Source organism: Vidua macroura, chromosome 12, assembly GCF_024509145.1.
Source record: "Vidua macroura isolate BioBank_ID:100142 chromosome 12, ASM2450914v1, whole genome shotgun sequence".
Taxonomy (NCBI): Eukaryota; Metazoa; Chordata; class Aves; order Passeriformes; family Viduidae; genus Vidua; species Vidua macroura.
In genome coordinates this window covers 1,966,899-1,983,864 of record NC_071582.1, presented here as the reverse complement: position 1 = coordinate 1,983,864, position 16,966 = coordinate 1,966,899, and the positions used below count along the sequence as shown (strand labels likewise).

Genomic DNA, 16,966 nt, shown 5'->3' with positions numbered 1-16,966 from the left:
GAGCCATGCTGGTGTTGCTCTCCCCCTGCCCAGCAGACATTGCTGCTCAGCTGTTTGGTTTTATCCCTTCCTAATTTTACAAGAAGTGACAGTAAATCTATTCCGTATGCACAAGACTGTGTGGGGTGTTTAAACAACCATTTGCACCCAGATCAGGTGATGGCTTTGGGGTATCTCCTGGCAATGTGGGCTGGTGCAGGATATATTAGGCTGTAAAAGTTAACGTTCAGAGCCTGATACTCGATCTGCAAGAGCAGGAGAGCATTTGGCCATGAGCTGTGCTGTGTGGGGCCATGCCATGGCCTGTGGGTGCCTGGGGTTTCAGAGGTGCCACCAAGGGGTGTCAGGGATGTCTCCTGTCAGACCTTCCTGCAGATACTGCCATTGAAGGGCTCCCAAGCACAGCCAAGAGTACCTACACAGCTTGTCTGCACATCGAAAAGGACCATTAGCTTGGGAGGAGGAGGAGGAGAGGGGGGAGCAAGGGGACGCGGCAGAGGAAGATAAGGCTGTGGAGCAGAGGATTTGTGGGAAGTTAATGGGCGTTGAATTGGCATTATGCCCCAGCAAGTTCTCATTTCCCTGGCTCTGTGCAGGCTCATCCCCACCCCAGAGCAGAGAGGGAGCAGGATGCACCCACAGCTGAGGGCTGTGCCCCAGAACATCATGGCCAGGGTGTGCAGGGAGCCAGTGGCCCTGGGACCTTGGGCACACAGCAGGTGGCAAAAGGGATAAAGCAGAGGAAAATGAGGTTGCTGCGCTGCTGCCCCGTGGGTGACGCTGAGGGAGATGCTCCATTTTAAATCAAACTCAGATCAAAGTGGAGATGGCTCCTCTGCTGCTTGGGGATGCACAAGGCTGTGTCTGAGCTCATAACATAAGGGCAGCTTTTACTACACAAAGCTATCTCCTTGCTCTGCTTCACTCCTCAATGCCCTCACAACAACCCAGTATTTGCTCTGCTTCATATTCCATTGGCTTGGAAGAACTGGGGGGAGATTGCCATGGCTTCCCCTCTGGGCAGGAGCGGCAGCAGGACTTGGCCTCTGCCTGCTCTGAACTGGGCAGGATGCTGGCTCTGTAGGAGAGTTATTTTTGAGGCTTCCTTTTTTCTAGCACTGGGGTAGGGTATTCCCCCCATTAGCTCAGCCTGCTCCCCCAGGGTAAGTCTCTGATGAGGAGCCAAGGTGCAGCAGGGCTGGAGACTGGCAGCGCAGTCCAGCCCCATGGGAAGCACTGCAGCTTCCCTCTCCATGGGGCAGGGAGATGCCATCGCCTCGGCCAAAGCAGGAATGCTCCAGTGTTGTTATTAGGTCTCCAGCTCAGGGATACCAGCTCTTCTCCTCTGCCTCCTGAGCACTCTCAGAAGCAGCACCATGACTTAAGTCCTTCCCTCTGTCCCCTGTGTCCTTGACATGCCACTCTGGGGAGGTCTCAGCCATGCAGGAACATGACAGCAGTGCTTGGCATAGGCTCAGGAGCATCCTTGATGGGGTGTGCTGGGTTTGGTAGCCACTGGTGAGGGGTCAGCCCTGGGGATGTGACTGCAGGTGCTTTGGCCCTGGCATCTGCGTTCCCCTCCTTCATGTCCCCCGCAGAGCTCAGAGCTGCCTGGGACAGGTCTGAGAGCAGCAAGGGGACGTGGTGGGATGGTCACCTGCAGGCCAGACCCTGCTCGGTCCAGTGGTTCCTGCGAGACTTTTTCCCTGCTCTCATTGCCTTGCTCAGGCCTGGACGGATGAAATGGACTTTAGAGCCCCAAATCCCTTAATCTCCAGTATACTTAGCAGTATTAGGCAGCCTACAGAAGTCACATACGCAGTAATTGCACTCAGTGGAGGACACTCTCACAATTTCATGCTGGAAGAAAACGTGTTATTCATTTTCCCCAGTCTCCCACCCATCTCTGCAGAAGTGCATTGGAGCCACGATAGGGGTACGTTAAACATGCAGAGAAATGTCATAGCTGAAATACAGCCTGCTCTCCTGCCAATTAACCGAGGCAGCCTTGCAGAAGCTGTACGGGGTGAAATCTGCTCAAAGTGAGGCCTAAAGCTTCAGCACATCTTAGCTACTAATGCTAAGCAAGTTATGCTAAGCAATTAATAGCCTTTACTTCTTTACAGCCCTCCCTTTGTTTTTATTAAGCATCCCTGCTAATACATTTAGCAAAGCTTGCAAAGCCTTTCAAAAAGCACGATCAGCTTCCATAATCTTATATACAGAATGATCACAAGCACCAGACCTAATAGACTCAAAGTAGTAGTAGTATGATTACCACTGGGTGGAGCAGGAGGTTATAAATTCCTGTGGCTGTAGATGACCACCCCGGGAGAGTTTCCCACCAGTGGTGTTTTCCATCCTTTTTTCCTCTTTTGAACACACGCCGCATTTCATCCCCATTATGGTGGACAGTGATTATAGTTTCTTTCTATCAATTCATATATGTTTTAATACTTGATGTAAGTCATCATGTTGTGATAATTTCCTTACCAGCATTAAGATTAATTCCGGTTGAAGTAGGTAACAAGTCTTTAACTAGTGTATAATTAGACTGTAACAACTGGCAGGACGTAACAGGAGCTGTATAATTAAAATCATACCCTATAATTCCACTAAAGTTATGAATGCAAATATTCGAATGATTACTCTTGTCTGCAATAATATCACCTACTAATATAAAACCACAAAGGGTCCTTAAGAAAACTTATCCTTTTCCAATATACATAAGTGCAGTTGCAGGGATTTCATCGGCATGTGTTTCAAAATGACATTTTGCTCAGTGTCAAGACGTGTCTTGGGGTTTAATGCCGTCACAGTTGAATCCTTGTTGTTCCCATATACTGTTTTCCACCTGTGTCCACCTTTTGGTATCCATACTTTATGTTCTGTGGGAAGGAGGATGACTGTATTGTGATTTAGTGCAACAGTTGGCTATGTGCTGTATACTGAAGCATGTTATTATTAAGACAGAAACTGTGACCTTATTGTTAATGGGGTCATCACTGGCCGAATACCACCAGGATTGAAATTCTCTTCCAGTTGTATTGTCCCAAGGTACTTTTCAAACCTCTGTGGGTGAGGTGCTGCATTTGCCTACCCTTGTAATTGCTGCCACTGTGGAGTGCATCCACAGTTGAGTGTGGATACATCTAAGAGCTGGTGAAGGATTGCCCTGGACCATTCCAAGTGCCTCTACAATCAGCTAGTGGTCTCTCTCATTAATTTTCTCCCACAGAGGCAATATATCAGACAAGAGCCTTTGATTAGTCCCCAGTGCTAATAAAGAGGATCGCAATGGGTGCTCTAATTTGCTTAAATCACTTGTTGTTGCACTTAGTTTATTTAGGAACACTTCAACATCTATACCATTTAGGACTCCCAGTCCTGTCCCTGTAATACCAGTTGCATCCCTCCCTGTTTGCTTTGAAGGGGGATGAGCAGGGAAAGGGTAATCACTCCTGGCTCAACACTTCACAAGTGATGTTAATTGTATACTATTACTTCTTAAACTACTATCTGTCATCACGCAACAACTGGTATTAAGTCTTGAGCAGCAGCTGGTATTATCATGCAATGAGACCTGTCCTTCTGCTTACCTCTGCCCAGGCTAAATTATAAACCTTATCTGATGGACACCAGCCAGGTGTTTCAGGAATTGGGAACCTTGTTCCTATATAATCTAGGAAAACTATCTTCCCTTTGGATTTGTTAACTTTCCAATAATCCAGATCATCCATCATTTTTATCCTTAGCCATGCTGCAGCAGTAACAGAGTCAATAATACCAAGAGTAGTGAGATGTCCCATTCGTTCTCAGCTGATGTGAGAGTTTTTCCAGGAGTCAGTCATTTGTCAGCTGGCTGGCTGGTTACCACCTGCCTGATGGGAGAATGGTGTATCCATCTTTCTTTTCCCAAACTTAACAGCAAAATAGGAACATAGTAAGATGGTATATGGTGCTTCCCACTTGGGTTCCAGTTTGTATTTTCATGAGAACATGTTAATTAAAATGTCATCTCCAGGTTGTATATCATGGACCTGTATTTCCAGAGGTGTGGGCTGATACCATGGAGCATATTCTGTTATTTTCAAACCCCTCCTGCATATATATGATGCATTGTGTCAACCATTCGTCAGATGAGACCAGTAGGTGTCTTAACTGGGTATTACCTTCTTTAATAAGGCCCTGTGTCAACCTTTCTTGTGGGAAAGGCTTCTACCCAGCCTAGTAACTGATGTATTATCACTAACAAACGCAGTCATTGCTGCTATGTCAGGCAAGGCACTTCCTTACCTAATTTCTGTAGTGGCCTTGGTATGTGGCTGGACAATACATCATAGCAATTTCTCTGGGTAGCTGGGGCTGATTCCAGCACTTGTGTATTTCTTCTCCACTTGATACTTTTTTCCCCAACGATGTGAAAAATCCTCATTTTTTCCATAGCTTTGCCATTGTGTGGCACGAACCCTGACAGTACAGAGTTTTTTGGCTCATTTCCATTTTCTCTGTACATGTCAGGGCTGCCAGTTCCCCCTGTCCTTGCTGGGAGTGTGCCATGGTTGCACTAAGCAATTAATACCCTTTATTTCTTCACAAGGTGAGGAGCCAGTCTCTCATCTTTACAGCTGGGTGTTTGTACGTCCCACGCCTGGTGCTGCTCCTGTTTGCAGAGCCGATAACTGATGGCAGAGAAGACTTTACTGTCTGAGGAATACTTATGCAAACAAGCACAATGGCTTAATAGGGAACACCCAGAGAAATCTCCAAAGAAAGCACCATAAATTCCCCTTCCTGTGGATTTATGGGGAGACTTTTCACAGATATTTATGGTTTCCCAGGTGCGTTGTTGTGACTCCTTTGCGCAGATTTGCATGGCGTGCTCCAGGAGCTGATGAGAGGGGAACGTTGATGGGGCAGCCCAGCGTTCTACCAGGATGGTAATGATGGAAATGGCTCCTTAATCCCATGGTGAATTCCTCTTGTGTGCAGCAGCTGAAGCTCTGCCAGCACCAGCTGAGCACCTGGAGAGGCTGGCAAGTGGGGCTGGCTGGATTTAGGTGGCCCTGATCAATTTAGATGGTCCTGGTGCAATGCAAGGGTAGGTGACCTGCCACAGCCCTGTCTGAACGTGCTGTCCCATCCACCCCTTCAGGGCTGGGCCGCACCAACACTCCCCTGCTGCTGTCCACAGCCAACCCATTGAACCACATCTCTTTTTCTCTTCCTTTGCAGGTTCCTTGCCTCACCAGCAGGTCCTTGTAGGGTTTCAGCTCTGGTAAGTGCAGTTGTGTTTTCTCCTTGCTGAGTTCACGTCTGTTGTGAAAGTGTCACATGGGGTTGGAAGGGCACTGGGGCTGGGCACCACCACTGCTCCCCAGGCAGGTGGAAGAACCTGAGTGTGCCCCTGTTAAGGAGCCAGTTCCTGCTGCACTTCACCCCAGAATTATTTCCCCTGTGTGTGAAAATACTCTGAGATATGTCTGTCAGTGCCCTCCCATAGTCCATGAAGGCAATCAGTGTGGGCATCTTTAATCCTTCCTGGGAAATCTTTGTTGGACGGGAACTGAAACCTTGGTGATTGGCACGATGACTGTAATAAAAGCTGGGAGGCATTTCCACTGGGTGTGACTCAGGGGACCTTTGGAACAACAAGAAGGTGAACTGATGGGTGGAAGGAGAGCACAACCTGTCTGGGGACATTTGCACAGGAGCCAGGCTTAGAGGAGCATTTCAGACCTAGAAGAAATGTGCATGTCAGAAGCTGCAGTCCTGGCTGCAAGCTAGTGTTGTCACCTGTAACCTTTCCAGGGATGTGCTCCTCTCAGGCCACCCTCTCTGCCACCAGCCACACAGCTGACTCTCCTGAGAGACTAGTGGGTAGAAGGATAACATTTCTGGGCTTTCTCAGGCTCAAGTCCCTGTGCCATTCAGTGTTTGATGTTTTCATGCTTCTAAAGTCCCCATGGGTTTTCTAACGTTACCTTTAACCCAGCAGAAAGGGTCCTGGTTCTGTGCTGAGGTAAATTAGCAGGGGTGTCTCGCAATCAGCATCGCTACCGCTTATTGTGTCATCTTAACCTTTGTCCTCTTGACGTGTTTTTTAAAAAAAGTATGCATTTATCAAAAAAAACCAGACCCTTTGTTTGATGCTATCTGTTGGTTTGAAAATTAAGTCCCATGGAAGGCATTGACATCAGCCATGTGCTCAAGGGTTTGTCACTGATGTCCCAGGTTGCATGGCCTCATTGAACTTGAAGGGTTTTCTTTTCTTTAGCTGCAAATGGTTCACTATTTGAGACCTCAAATTAGTGAAGGGAGGATTGTTATGGTGATCTCAGGGTTTTGGGGTGCTGCTGGCATGACCTTGCTCTGAGACAGAGCTGTTCTACGACAGGGACACCGCTGTCTGGGGCATATGTAACCATGGCAGGGGGCAAGCGAAGGTTGTGGATCCTGGTGCCTAGGGACCTGCCCTGATGTCTTCTCCTTGTGCATCCATCTCACCAGAGGGCATTGGGCATGGTGTGAGCTTACCCCAGAAGCCATTCCTCACTCCTAAACTGTGCAGAGACTCCTCATCCGTGATGCTTTGCTCGTGACCTTGGCAGCCTCAGCTGGGAGCAGCTCAGGCCCTTGGGAGAGCAGTGCTGTGTTGAGGAAGCAGCACTGCCACACTCCAGCACGTGGAGAAACTCCGGCCAATAGGCTGATGAACCAATCAAGAGATTTTTCTGTGTCAGGGCTGTGTTGTGTTGGGAAGTGAACATACAGCTCTGTCTTCCCAGACAATTCCTGCAGGAACAGCTCTGGCCACACTCCCTCCAGCAGCAAAAAGCGAGTGTCTGTAGCTGCAGAGTGAGGACAGGCAAGACAGGACCCACTGGTCCTCCAAAAAGGGGAGAAAGTGGAAAATGGCTTGGAGGAGGGGGCAGTGGGGGAGAAGTGGCCATGGTGGTAGACCTGCCTCTCCTGACACAACGTAATCAGCTCATGGCTTCTTCTCCCCAATCCTCTTACACCCCTCCCGTTGCACATCTCTCCCCAGACGTGGCCATGTGTGTTAGCAGAGATAAAAGCTCTCTTCCCACACGGGCTCTTCTTCCCCAGCATGCTTAATCATGAGCCAGTGTGAGATCATGTGCCTTCCTGAGAGAAGCCCTGGGCTTGGCTCTTCACTCTCCCTCCCTGCCTCTTGCCTCGGTTCCCACTCGGCCCCGCACCCCGGGGCTCCCCGCACGCCCCTGCAGCCTGCGCAGCCATCACGTGCCTCTGATAAATGAGCTTCATCTGCACCCAAAATTAATCACATTGTCATGCTGGCAGAGGATGAGGCAGCTGCGCTGAAATGCCTGAATCCCTGGCTAATTTATCACAGGGGCTGGATGCAGAGCTGCTCCGCAGCTCCTGCCGCATGGGGACATGCTCCGGAGAGGCAGATGGTGACGAGGAGCTGTGGGGCCTGGGAGTGAATGCTCAGGAGGACACATTCTCCTCCTCCCCAGAGCTCAGCCACTGATTTTCAACCAGGGGAACCTGGTGGGAGATTGCCAGTGCCCAGGAGGGCCAATGCTGCTGGCAACAGCCCAGATCCTCCAAGCCACCTCAGACCTGGAAGCTGATGTGTCCTCCTGCACCGGAGCATGCTCGGGAACCCAGAGCAGAAGACTAATGAAGGAAATGAATATGAGGGAATTATTCCAGGACTTCCAAAGCTATGGTCTTTGTGGATGGTGGAAGCAGGAGGCAGCCAGACAGGCTGATGTGTCTTGTTCACTTCATTGCTCCAGCTTTGCTCATCAGAAGCAAAGTGTTCACTGGCTGTGGCCGTGGTGCCTGCGATGGGCTGGGATCAGCATGGAGAACCAGATCCAGGGCCAAGGGCTTCCAGCTGGGCCAGTTCCTGGTACAGGATGTCAAGGATGGGGGCCAGTTGTGATGTTCACTCCTGTTGTTGTGCATCTTTCTGGGATCCACATCATCCTGCTTGCCAGCTGCTCCTCTCCACTTCAGTGTGGATTTGCTGGGCAAAATCTCTTCTCCTAAGTCCATCCCTAGGACAGACGTGGGTTTCTCCAATATATTCACTCTTGCTTGTCTTGTGGTAATTAATTACTAATTCCAGACCAGACTCAGCTCTGGAGTGCTCGTTAACTAATTGGATGCCTTCCAGCAAATCCCAGCAGTCCCTGCACGATGGGAAAGTCATGCATTCCTTGTCTGCTTCCTCATTGCTTTGTCCCCCATAGTGGATGGGAGCACCTTGGGAGAGATCCACTGGGGCTGCTCTCCTGGAGCTAGCAGGGGGCTGCTGACAGCACAGCAGGTGCTTCCTTGGGGGTGTATAATAATGGACAGCAAAGCAAAGCAACACACAGATGCCCTGTAAAGTGACTGGTGGCATCCTTTGCTGCGCTCCCAGCTGCTGGAAGAGGCTGGAAACCTGCTCTGCCCACTGGTCTCTCAGGGCTTCACACCAGCTCTCTTTGCAGATGTTGTTGGGTCTGGGTTTTTTCCTCACAGCCTGGCAGAAATGCTGGAAAACTGTTGTCCTGTGCAGTCTGAAGCTCTGTGTTGCTCACGTTTTGCTGTCATGGGGAGAACTGGTCCCATGTTTTTAGAGAAAAGAGGCTTTTATCAATAAAATTGAGCTGCTGGTGCTCCCAGCAGCTTGCCCAGACAAAACGGTGAATGGCTTTTGTTAAAACTTTAAATCTTAACTTACAAGGGCATGGACTCTCTTAGATCAGCCATAAACTGGTGTTTTGAGGAGGGAGAAGGGGTGTTTTGGTCTGCTGTGCCTGTGAGGACCCCGTGGGGTCTCTGGCCACTGGGCACCAGCAGTCATGGGCACCTGAGCAAGAGACAGTGGAAAGCTCAGTCTGAGCATCTCTGAGCCTCATCCTCAGACCCTGCAGCCTGCTGTGCTGACACAGGAGCTCTCCTCCCTCCTCACCTGCATGCTTCAGAGTGGATTTTAGGGCTGGGCTGTGCTTGTGCCTCTGTTTCCAAGCTCTTTGGAGAGGCAGATGTGTGCATGCCTGTGAGCAGCAGACATGTCTGACCTGATGTTCATCCTTATTTCAACTCCCCCAGGGCCTTTGGGGGATGATGCAGCCTTCAGTCAGCACAGAGTTACAGTTCTCTTGGCTCAGTTACATGTTCAGAGTGAGCTGCTGCCAAGGCAAGGGCTCCCATGGGTGCCACCCCTAACCCTGGTGGCATGGTGATGGGTCCCGGTGGTCAGCACTGCTCAGCCTTGTTGAGGCTGCCTTATCTTTTTCCTATGCCCTTCTTTTTTTAAGTCAGGGCTGCAGCTGAGGTTTTGTAGGCATCCCTTTGCCAAAACATGACTGGCTTGTGCCTGCTGTTGAGTGGAGAGGCCAGGGAGGAGCTGGGAAGCAGCTGAGATGTGACATGGGGAACTGGAGATGTGTGGTGACACCGGAGCAAGAACTGGTCACACGGCTTAGGAGATTACAGCTCGAGTCTCCAGAGAGCGTGTTGAGAGGGTGGCAGGCAGAGCTCCTGGGGAGCCTGGAGCAGAGGACATCGATGCTGGGAGACTCCAAGAGATGCCTTTGCTTGGGCTGTGTGAGGAGGAGTGCTGAGGGTCAGTCCCAGGTCTCACAGAGCTAGCTGGGACAGGGCAGGACCTCCTGCCAGAGTCAGGCCTGGGCAGCCACTGCTGGCTCTGCTCAGCATTTCCCATCCCCTGGGCTGGGAGGGAGCCCAAACACCGCTCCAGGAATGGCAGAGAGAGGCGTCCCCAGGAGCACATGGGATCCTCCAAGGATGCTGCACCACCTCGGCAGAGGGAAGCACTTGTCTGCCCAAAGAAAAGGCTTTTCCAGACTCTGTTGGAGCCTGGGGAAAGCCTGTTGTGGCTATTTTGAAGCACTTTGCAGTTGGAGGTGCCAAGTCTTTAGGACTCAGAGTACAGTTTCTGAAAGGATCTGTTCCCTAGAAATTCGAAGTAACTGACTGCAGATCCCTGTGTACCAGCAAGCAGGGCACCACTCAAGGACTTGTCATGGCAGGGCTGACACCAGCCTGCTTTTTCCTAGGTGCAAATAACTGTGCCACAGATTACATCAACTTTGCTATCCATTAACAACTGCTCCTTTGATCGTTTGTCAGTGTGAAGGAACTGGAAGAGTTTCTTTGGGTCTAGTCCATCCCCAGAGTAGTAAATTGGACATCTCCTGTCCCTCTGTCTCTTGTACAATCCATATGGATGTAATGGATCTAGTGGCATCTTGCACTTTCCTCTGTCAGGGCACAAATAATGGTATTTCACCCTGGCACCCAGTGGTGCAAAACCTCTGCACTCACATTTTGGAGAGGGCTGTGCTGTGAATCCCCACCTGTGCTCCTCTGAGCTCAGCCTTTGGGTGTTGAGCATGGTTTGAGAGGAGTTGGGCATGGTTTGTGTGGGGGTTTGGAATGGTTTGTGTTTCCTTGAACCACTGCACTTTTGGACAGAGCTGGAAGCAGCAGCCTCCCTGGCACGCCCCAAAGCCAGCTCCAGGGAGCTGAAATAACCTGGTGTGACTCTGCAGAGCTTGATTTCTAGTCCCTGTCATTAAACACCCAGCTGTTGAGATCTTTTATGTGTATTCAAAGTGAGACTTGGCAGGCTTAGGTAGCAGGGAGCTCGCCTCGGTGACCAGGAAGGTCTGTTGAGCTCTTAAAGCGAACTCATCATACCTCAGGCAGGATGGGCAGGGATCTGAGCACACCAGAGATGCTTTCATGGGCTGAGCTGGTGAGACTGGATGGGAAACTCTGCTGTGTTACTGCTGGTATCCAGCCCACGGGAGCTTCCCTAAAGATGGGGTCTCCAGACACCCAAAGAAGTACCCAGAGCCCCCCTAAGGCACAGAGGGGCTACATTTTGTTCTGAGGTCTTGAAGGGAGAAGAGGGCTCAGCATCTGGAGATTTTTCAGGCAATGCCTGAGCTGAGCCTAAGGATAACCACATCATCACACTGGAGCTGGCAGGAGAAGATGGCTGCTCCCCTAAATTCCAGATTTGTCCATCACTAGCGATAATGCACCGAGAAATAAATGTCACTTACAAAATTTATGGGAGAGCTGCTTTGCTAGTCTCCTTTTTTAAGGTTATACTAAAAATTAAACCACATTTCGCCCCAAGGGGGAGCGGCAGGCTGTCACCGTAACAAATGTCCCGGTGTGTCACGGAGCAGCACACATGTGTGTGCACACAGCGTTCGAGAGCAGGGCGGCGCAAGCGGAGCCGCTCACGTGGCTGCTCAGCGGAGGAAAATCGTTATTTTTATACTTACACTTTATATGGCACTTGCCTGGCCGCGTAATAAAAAAAAAAAAAAAAAAAAAAAAAAAAAAGGAAAAACATCGGAGAGTTACACAAGCCCAAAACCGAGTTCCCACTATAAAGCCTGGCGCGTTACTTCTTTGTGCAGCAGAAGCCCGGACTCCCGACGGCACGGGCGGGATGGGATCCCGGAGCCGCATGGCGAGGGCACCATCAGCTCGCAGAAAGTGTTTTTCTAAGGTTAAGCAGGGATCAGTGTGGCTTGGAGGACTGTTTTCCCTCCTTGCCCGAGCGCTGGGGCGGCCGTTCGAGCTCCGGCTCTCCCGGCCGCTCCCGTGCCCCGGCTGTGGGACGTTCATCGGCTCTGGCAGCGGAGCTAATGCGATTAAGGGCTTTTCTCACCCTCCGCCCAGCTCTCATTAACATTTCCCTGCTAAGGAGTTTAGAAGCGTCGCCTCATCTCGCCGCAGCTTTGGTTTGTGAGGAGGGGAGCGGGCGGGCGGTGCAGGGGGGAAGGCGCCCCGACCCTCTGGGGTCTGTCCGGACAGCCACAGGGCCACAGAGGGAGGGGACGAGGCTGGGAGAGCCGCTGCAATGCAGTGCAGTGCCACCCACCAAACGCTGCCAGCAAGGAGTCCTATTTCTGCCGGGGACCGCCAGCTGGGGAAGGCAGGTGCCCTGCTTGAGGGAGGGTGAGGCTGCCTGCCTGCTAGCCTGCAAACGGAGACCTACAAACAGCTTCTCTGGGGTGTCACAACCCCGTCCTCTGCGCAGGCAGGGAGAGAACCCAGTTTTGGAAGCCTCCTTCTCAGATCTCACAATCGGGAACCAGGAGAGATATTTTTATTTGGTCTTACAAGTAGGTCTTGAGACGTCTCTAAGTGGGTGCTTCATAGTCGGCGTAGAAATAAAACCCTCCCATGTGCCACACAAAGCCCTTCACAGCAGCCAGCCCGAGGCTTTGCCCTGCTGCCTCTACTCTGTGCTCTCCTTTTGCTCCGTGTCCCTGGCCAGCTCTGCTGGAGCCACCCAGAGCAGGCTGACACGAGTTCTGACCCCTGCCCAGCAAAATTTGATGCAGGAGATGCTTCTAGACTTTCTGTGGTGGGTCCCAGATGTCTTTTTAGTCACCTGAAATGTGTCAGTCTGTGTTGAACCAAAGAAGAAAAGTGTCCTCAATGATTTTTTTTTCCCTGAATATTTTAATTCTTCCATACAGAAAACCTGATTCTCCCATGGAAATTGTGTTTCCTGTTTGAAAACAGGTTGTTAACACGCCACTCAGCACTACAGAAGGCTGCTTTTCCAGGGGCTAATACTTGAAGATTGACTGATTTCAATATCTAGCATGCTACATCCTCTGATTCAGCCTTTTCCTTGCATCATCAGGGCTTTTGTGCTTTTCCTTTCTCCGATGTGGATCCTCTGGTGCCTTGCCAGCCCAGGCTCCTGCTGCAGCCTGGCTCAGCTGAGCCAAGGAAGACCTCTCCACTCTGTCTGCCTGGCTATTTCCATGAAACCTCCAGGAATTTAATAACTTTGAGATTTTCAGCTGTCACTCACAAGCTGTTGAATTTGACTGCTGAGTCAGAGAGTAATTAGGGTAGACAGACAACACGTAGAGCACGTGATGGCACAAGACTTGTTTTCTTAAGGAAGCCAACAAAAAAAATGAAAAAATATCTAAAATTACCTATTTTCAGATTTTTTGCCTTGTTCTACCTGCAGATAGCTCTTGACTGGCAGTAAGGGAACGTGGGCTGCCTTAGGGTGGTGACACCCAGCACTGGGTGCTGTGTGGGCAGGATGGGTGTCCTTGTCCCTGCAGTCCTTGGGGACACGGGGCTGAGAACTCAGCATGGTGACTTTGGTCCCTTTGAGATGACATCGGGTGTGAATGAAGGACGTGACATGAGCATCTCCAGCAGTGCTGTGCTCTTTCAGGGCAAACCCATCAACTCAGAACCATCTTTTATAAATAAAGGAGGTTTTAATTAAAACCACGAATTGTTAGCAGTCTAATACAATGCACATTCTGCCAAATAGCAGAGCATTCTTGGAAGTACCTGTTAAAATACTGAATGGTGCTGCCATTAAGGGATTTTGGCTGGTTGGCCAAAGGTCTGTGTCCTGCTGCAGGACACTGGAGGTGTGCAGGATGTCTCGGCTGAAGCGGCCAACATCAAGTTTGGAGGTGATGCCTGATTGCTTTGTGTGCCCTGTCTTGCCCTCTGGAAAGGGGACATTGGGAGCAAAGGGCGGGCAGGGCTGTGCCAAGGGAGCTACTGAGCCTCTTACTGTGTAGGGAGGAATGGAAGATGCTGCCTAAGGCTTGTAGTGGAGCCTCATGCTGCAGGCAGAGACAGGCAGGAGGAGAAGGCTGCTGCTCAAGGCTGCAGTTCCTGGTCAAATCGCTGCCCTCCAGGGGCCAGCTTTGTGTTTAGGATGCTCAGAGAAACCCAGACCCACACAGCTGCCTGCCCGTGCCAGCTTTTATTCCCTTTACCCGCTCCTCTCTCTCAGTGCTGGCGGGCAGCCCAGTGCCAGGCTTTTTATGGTTTTCTTTTTGTCTTTTTCAATGAGAATAAATCTTTTATCTGTTGACTGTGAGACTGTGCTGCAAACAGAGTCGTACAGATCTTGTGGGTTTTTACAGCCACCTCCATCTTCCAGGTTGATGGTTTGCAGCTTGGTCAGTGCCCGGAGTCGGCACTGCTGGCTCGGGTGGAGATTAACCCCAGCTGCTCCGTGCTGGAGACTGAGATGCAGGGATGGAGACCTGCCCTGCCACCCCCATGATGCTGTCTCTGCTTGCCTTGTACTGAGCGTAAGAGGAAAGGGGAAGCATGTGGCTGCAAAGAGGCAGACATACAGCAAGGAAAACCAGCTCATTTTGCTTAATTATGACTGACTGTGACAGCCTGCATCTTCAGTTTGAAAAGTATCTGTGAGGTATGGGCTGCTTCTCTCAAACAGGATAATTATGTTAATTAAAATGCTTTCTTTATGGCAGTTCTGATTAATAAAAACAGTTCCAGTGCTCTCTTTAAACACGCTAACCTTCTGTTGTGCAGGAAAACTGGCTTTTCTCAGCAATTTATGACTTTTAAAACAGATTAGAGTGGGACAGCCTGCTGCTTTCACACAGTAACGCTTCCTCCCCGGGGGAGAGCAAGGCAGCCCACCAGCACAGTGCCCTGCTCGTGGGGAACAGACGGAGCAGAGCACTCGGGCAGCGACGCCGGAGCAGGCAGCAACATGTGCCCGTGTGGGAGCGAGGGATGGGAGGCGTCAGAGAGCTCTGCCAGAGTGCTAGGGAATAAAAATACCACTTATTTCTCTAATTGCTGTTTATTTCCTCTGCAAAGTATTGCGATAATTAACAAGCTCCCAATTAAGAAAAAATTGTGTGTAGAGGAAAAGCAGGTATGGGTGCCAAGAGAGCTGGGCTTGTGCCAGAGCGTGGTGAGGGGCAGTGGTGGCGGTGCCTCTTGCTGACCACACGTGGGGTGGGGCCCTCTGGGGACTCCAGCACTCTGGAGGATGTGGTGATTTCCCAGCTCCTCACCGGAGACCTTTCCCAAGATGATGGGTGTACTTCCAGAGGTTTGAAAGCTTAGGAGCTCATCTGACCACTGGTGCCTCATGTTTGGCTGGTTTGCTGCTCCTTGAAGAGACTTCCTGCTCATGGAGGTTCAAGGCCCTTGAGCAAAGTGGCTTTGGAGAGGAGTTGAGCATCCAGCACCCTCCTGAAAAGCAGTGGCAAATTGGGAGGGCTTGGTATCTCTGCAGATGGCTCTGAAAATATCATCAACAGGCAGCCCGGTGTTCATAAGGAGGCACCACTTGGTGTTCGTTAGGAGGGTGGGTTTGCCACACACTAGTCCACAAATGCCAGTCCCCAGTCAGATGCATGTTCCCACTGTGGCAAGGAGGTTTTGTGTCCTCCCCACTCTCCTTTTTCCTTTTTCCACATCTTTTCCATGGCTTGCCACCCCTGCTGGCAGCGGGTGCCTTAGGCTGGGCCAGATGCTGGAGCAACACGTGAAGCAGTTCTTAGCTCCCACTTCCCAGGCCCAGCAAGGGACTCTTACACGGAGTCCCTTCCCTTTCTCTATGCCCAGGAAGGGACCAGCACTTCCAGCAGCCCATCCTCAGGTTTGGGGCGTGCTGCTGAGCCCTCTGCTTTGGTAGGTGCTTTGGGAAGGGTGGTACCATCCTTCAGCCCTGTAGGTAGCTGGTCAGAGGAGTTTGGGTCTGTTCTGCCCTGCTCCTCCAGGAAAGAAGGGAAGGGAGTGCTTGTCCCTGACTCTGTGAAATGCTGCGTGTGACCAACAGCTCTTGCCTAAAGAATTAGTTTGCCATCGAGCTGTGACTCCTGATGTAGAGCTGATTGACTTCACTGGGTTTGCTCGACCTGGTGAACTGTTGGCAGGCAGCCCCACTCCCCCTCTCTTGCCATGTTTGAAGTATTTTGGGAAGGATTGGTATGGGAGATGGGGAGTAAAAACCCTTAGAGCTATGGAGTGTGGCGTAGGCCAGGGGAGGGTGGTGAGGGGCTGTGCATTGAGGTTCCTGCACACATCCAGCAAGGCAGCTTTGCCCTTTGGTGTTTGCAACCTGCAGATCTTGGTGAGCAGTGCAGTCATCCAGAGAAGCTATCCAGAGCTTCCCTGCAGGTTATCCCCCCAGCTTGGGGGGCTGCAGCCACCCCAGCATGGCTCCAGCCCCCTGGCACAGCTCTTTCCTTGCCCTGCAGGCTTGGCTGGGGCTGGCTCCGCTCCCCTCCGCTCCTCGCTGCCCCGTTTACCTCTGCTATATTTACATGTCTATTTTATGATTTCAATTTTTAATGCTTCTGCTCTTTGAAGATGCTTAATGCTTTGGAGTGGAACATTTTCTTCTGAGTCCTGAGTGCCAACTGAGGACAGACCAATAAATCAACTAATAACTGGAACCTCATTTTCTGCTCCCGTGGCTGTGAGTTAACCCTCCTTGTGCCTCCGAGGCTCTCCTGGTGCTTCCCATCTCCCTGGGCAGGAGAGCTGCCTGTGCCAGCTAGGAACATCCTTTTGCTGGGCAGTGTCAGGCCTTTGGGATTCCCATGCTGGGCTGCATCTTAAGTGGTGGTTCCTGGGTATATCTTAAGTCGTGGTTTCCAGCTGCCGCTTTCTTTCCCTTTCTGTCACCGCTGGTCCCAATGCCTCATTGGGTCAGCAGAGCTAGAGATTAGGAAGGCAGCCTGTAGAGAGTGGGGAGCATTCTGGGTGGGTCTGGCAAGTCACCCAGTGAGATCCAGGCTGTTCCAAAGCTCCTCAGGATGGGACAGCCCAGTGCCATCTTTGTGGCTTTGTGATGCCACAAATTCCAGGACCTCTAGCTGTGCTCTGCAGGAATGATGTCCTGAGAAAGCCACTTGCTGCTTGCACAGGGAACTCTTGCTCTGCCGACAATTTGTGGCAGAACTGGAGGAACACCTCAGGAAGGCATCCCGGGTCCCTTTCACTGGCAGCTGGAGCTGATGGATCCCCAGCGCAGGAGAACTTGCTCTGCTCTACGAGTCTAACAGAAAGTGGCAGATCTCAGGTAAATCTTCTTTCCAGCTATTCAGCCTAGCCCCCAAGGGCTGAGGACTTTCCAGACTGCTGGCTTCATTAGTCTGACTCT

The 16,966-nt window shown here is 51.0% G+C and overlaps 1 protein-coding gene across 1 annotated transcript in view; it reads left to right on the top strand.

Moving 5' to 3' along the window:
- The window catches only part of LOC128813174 (uncharacterized), a 77,127-nt gene that overhangs the window by 32,087 nt on the left and 28,074 nt on the right, over positions 1-16,966 (top strand). The window contains exon 3 of the mRNA XM_053987992.1: positions 5,236-5,278. Within this exon, the coding sequence (XP_053843967.1) occupies positions 5,236-5,278 (43 nt within the window). The remainder of the gene's footprint in view (positions 1-5,235; positions 5,279-16,966) is intronic.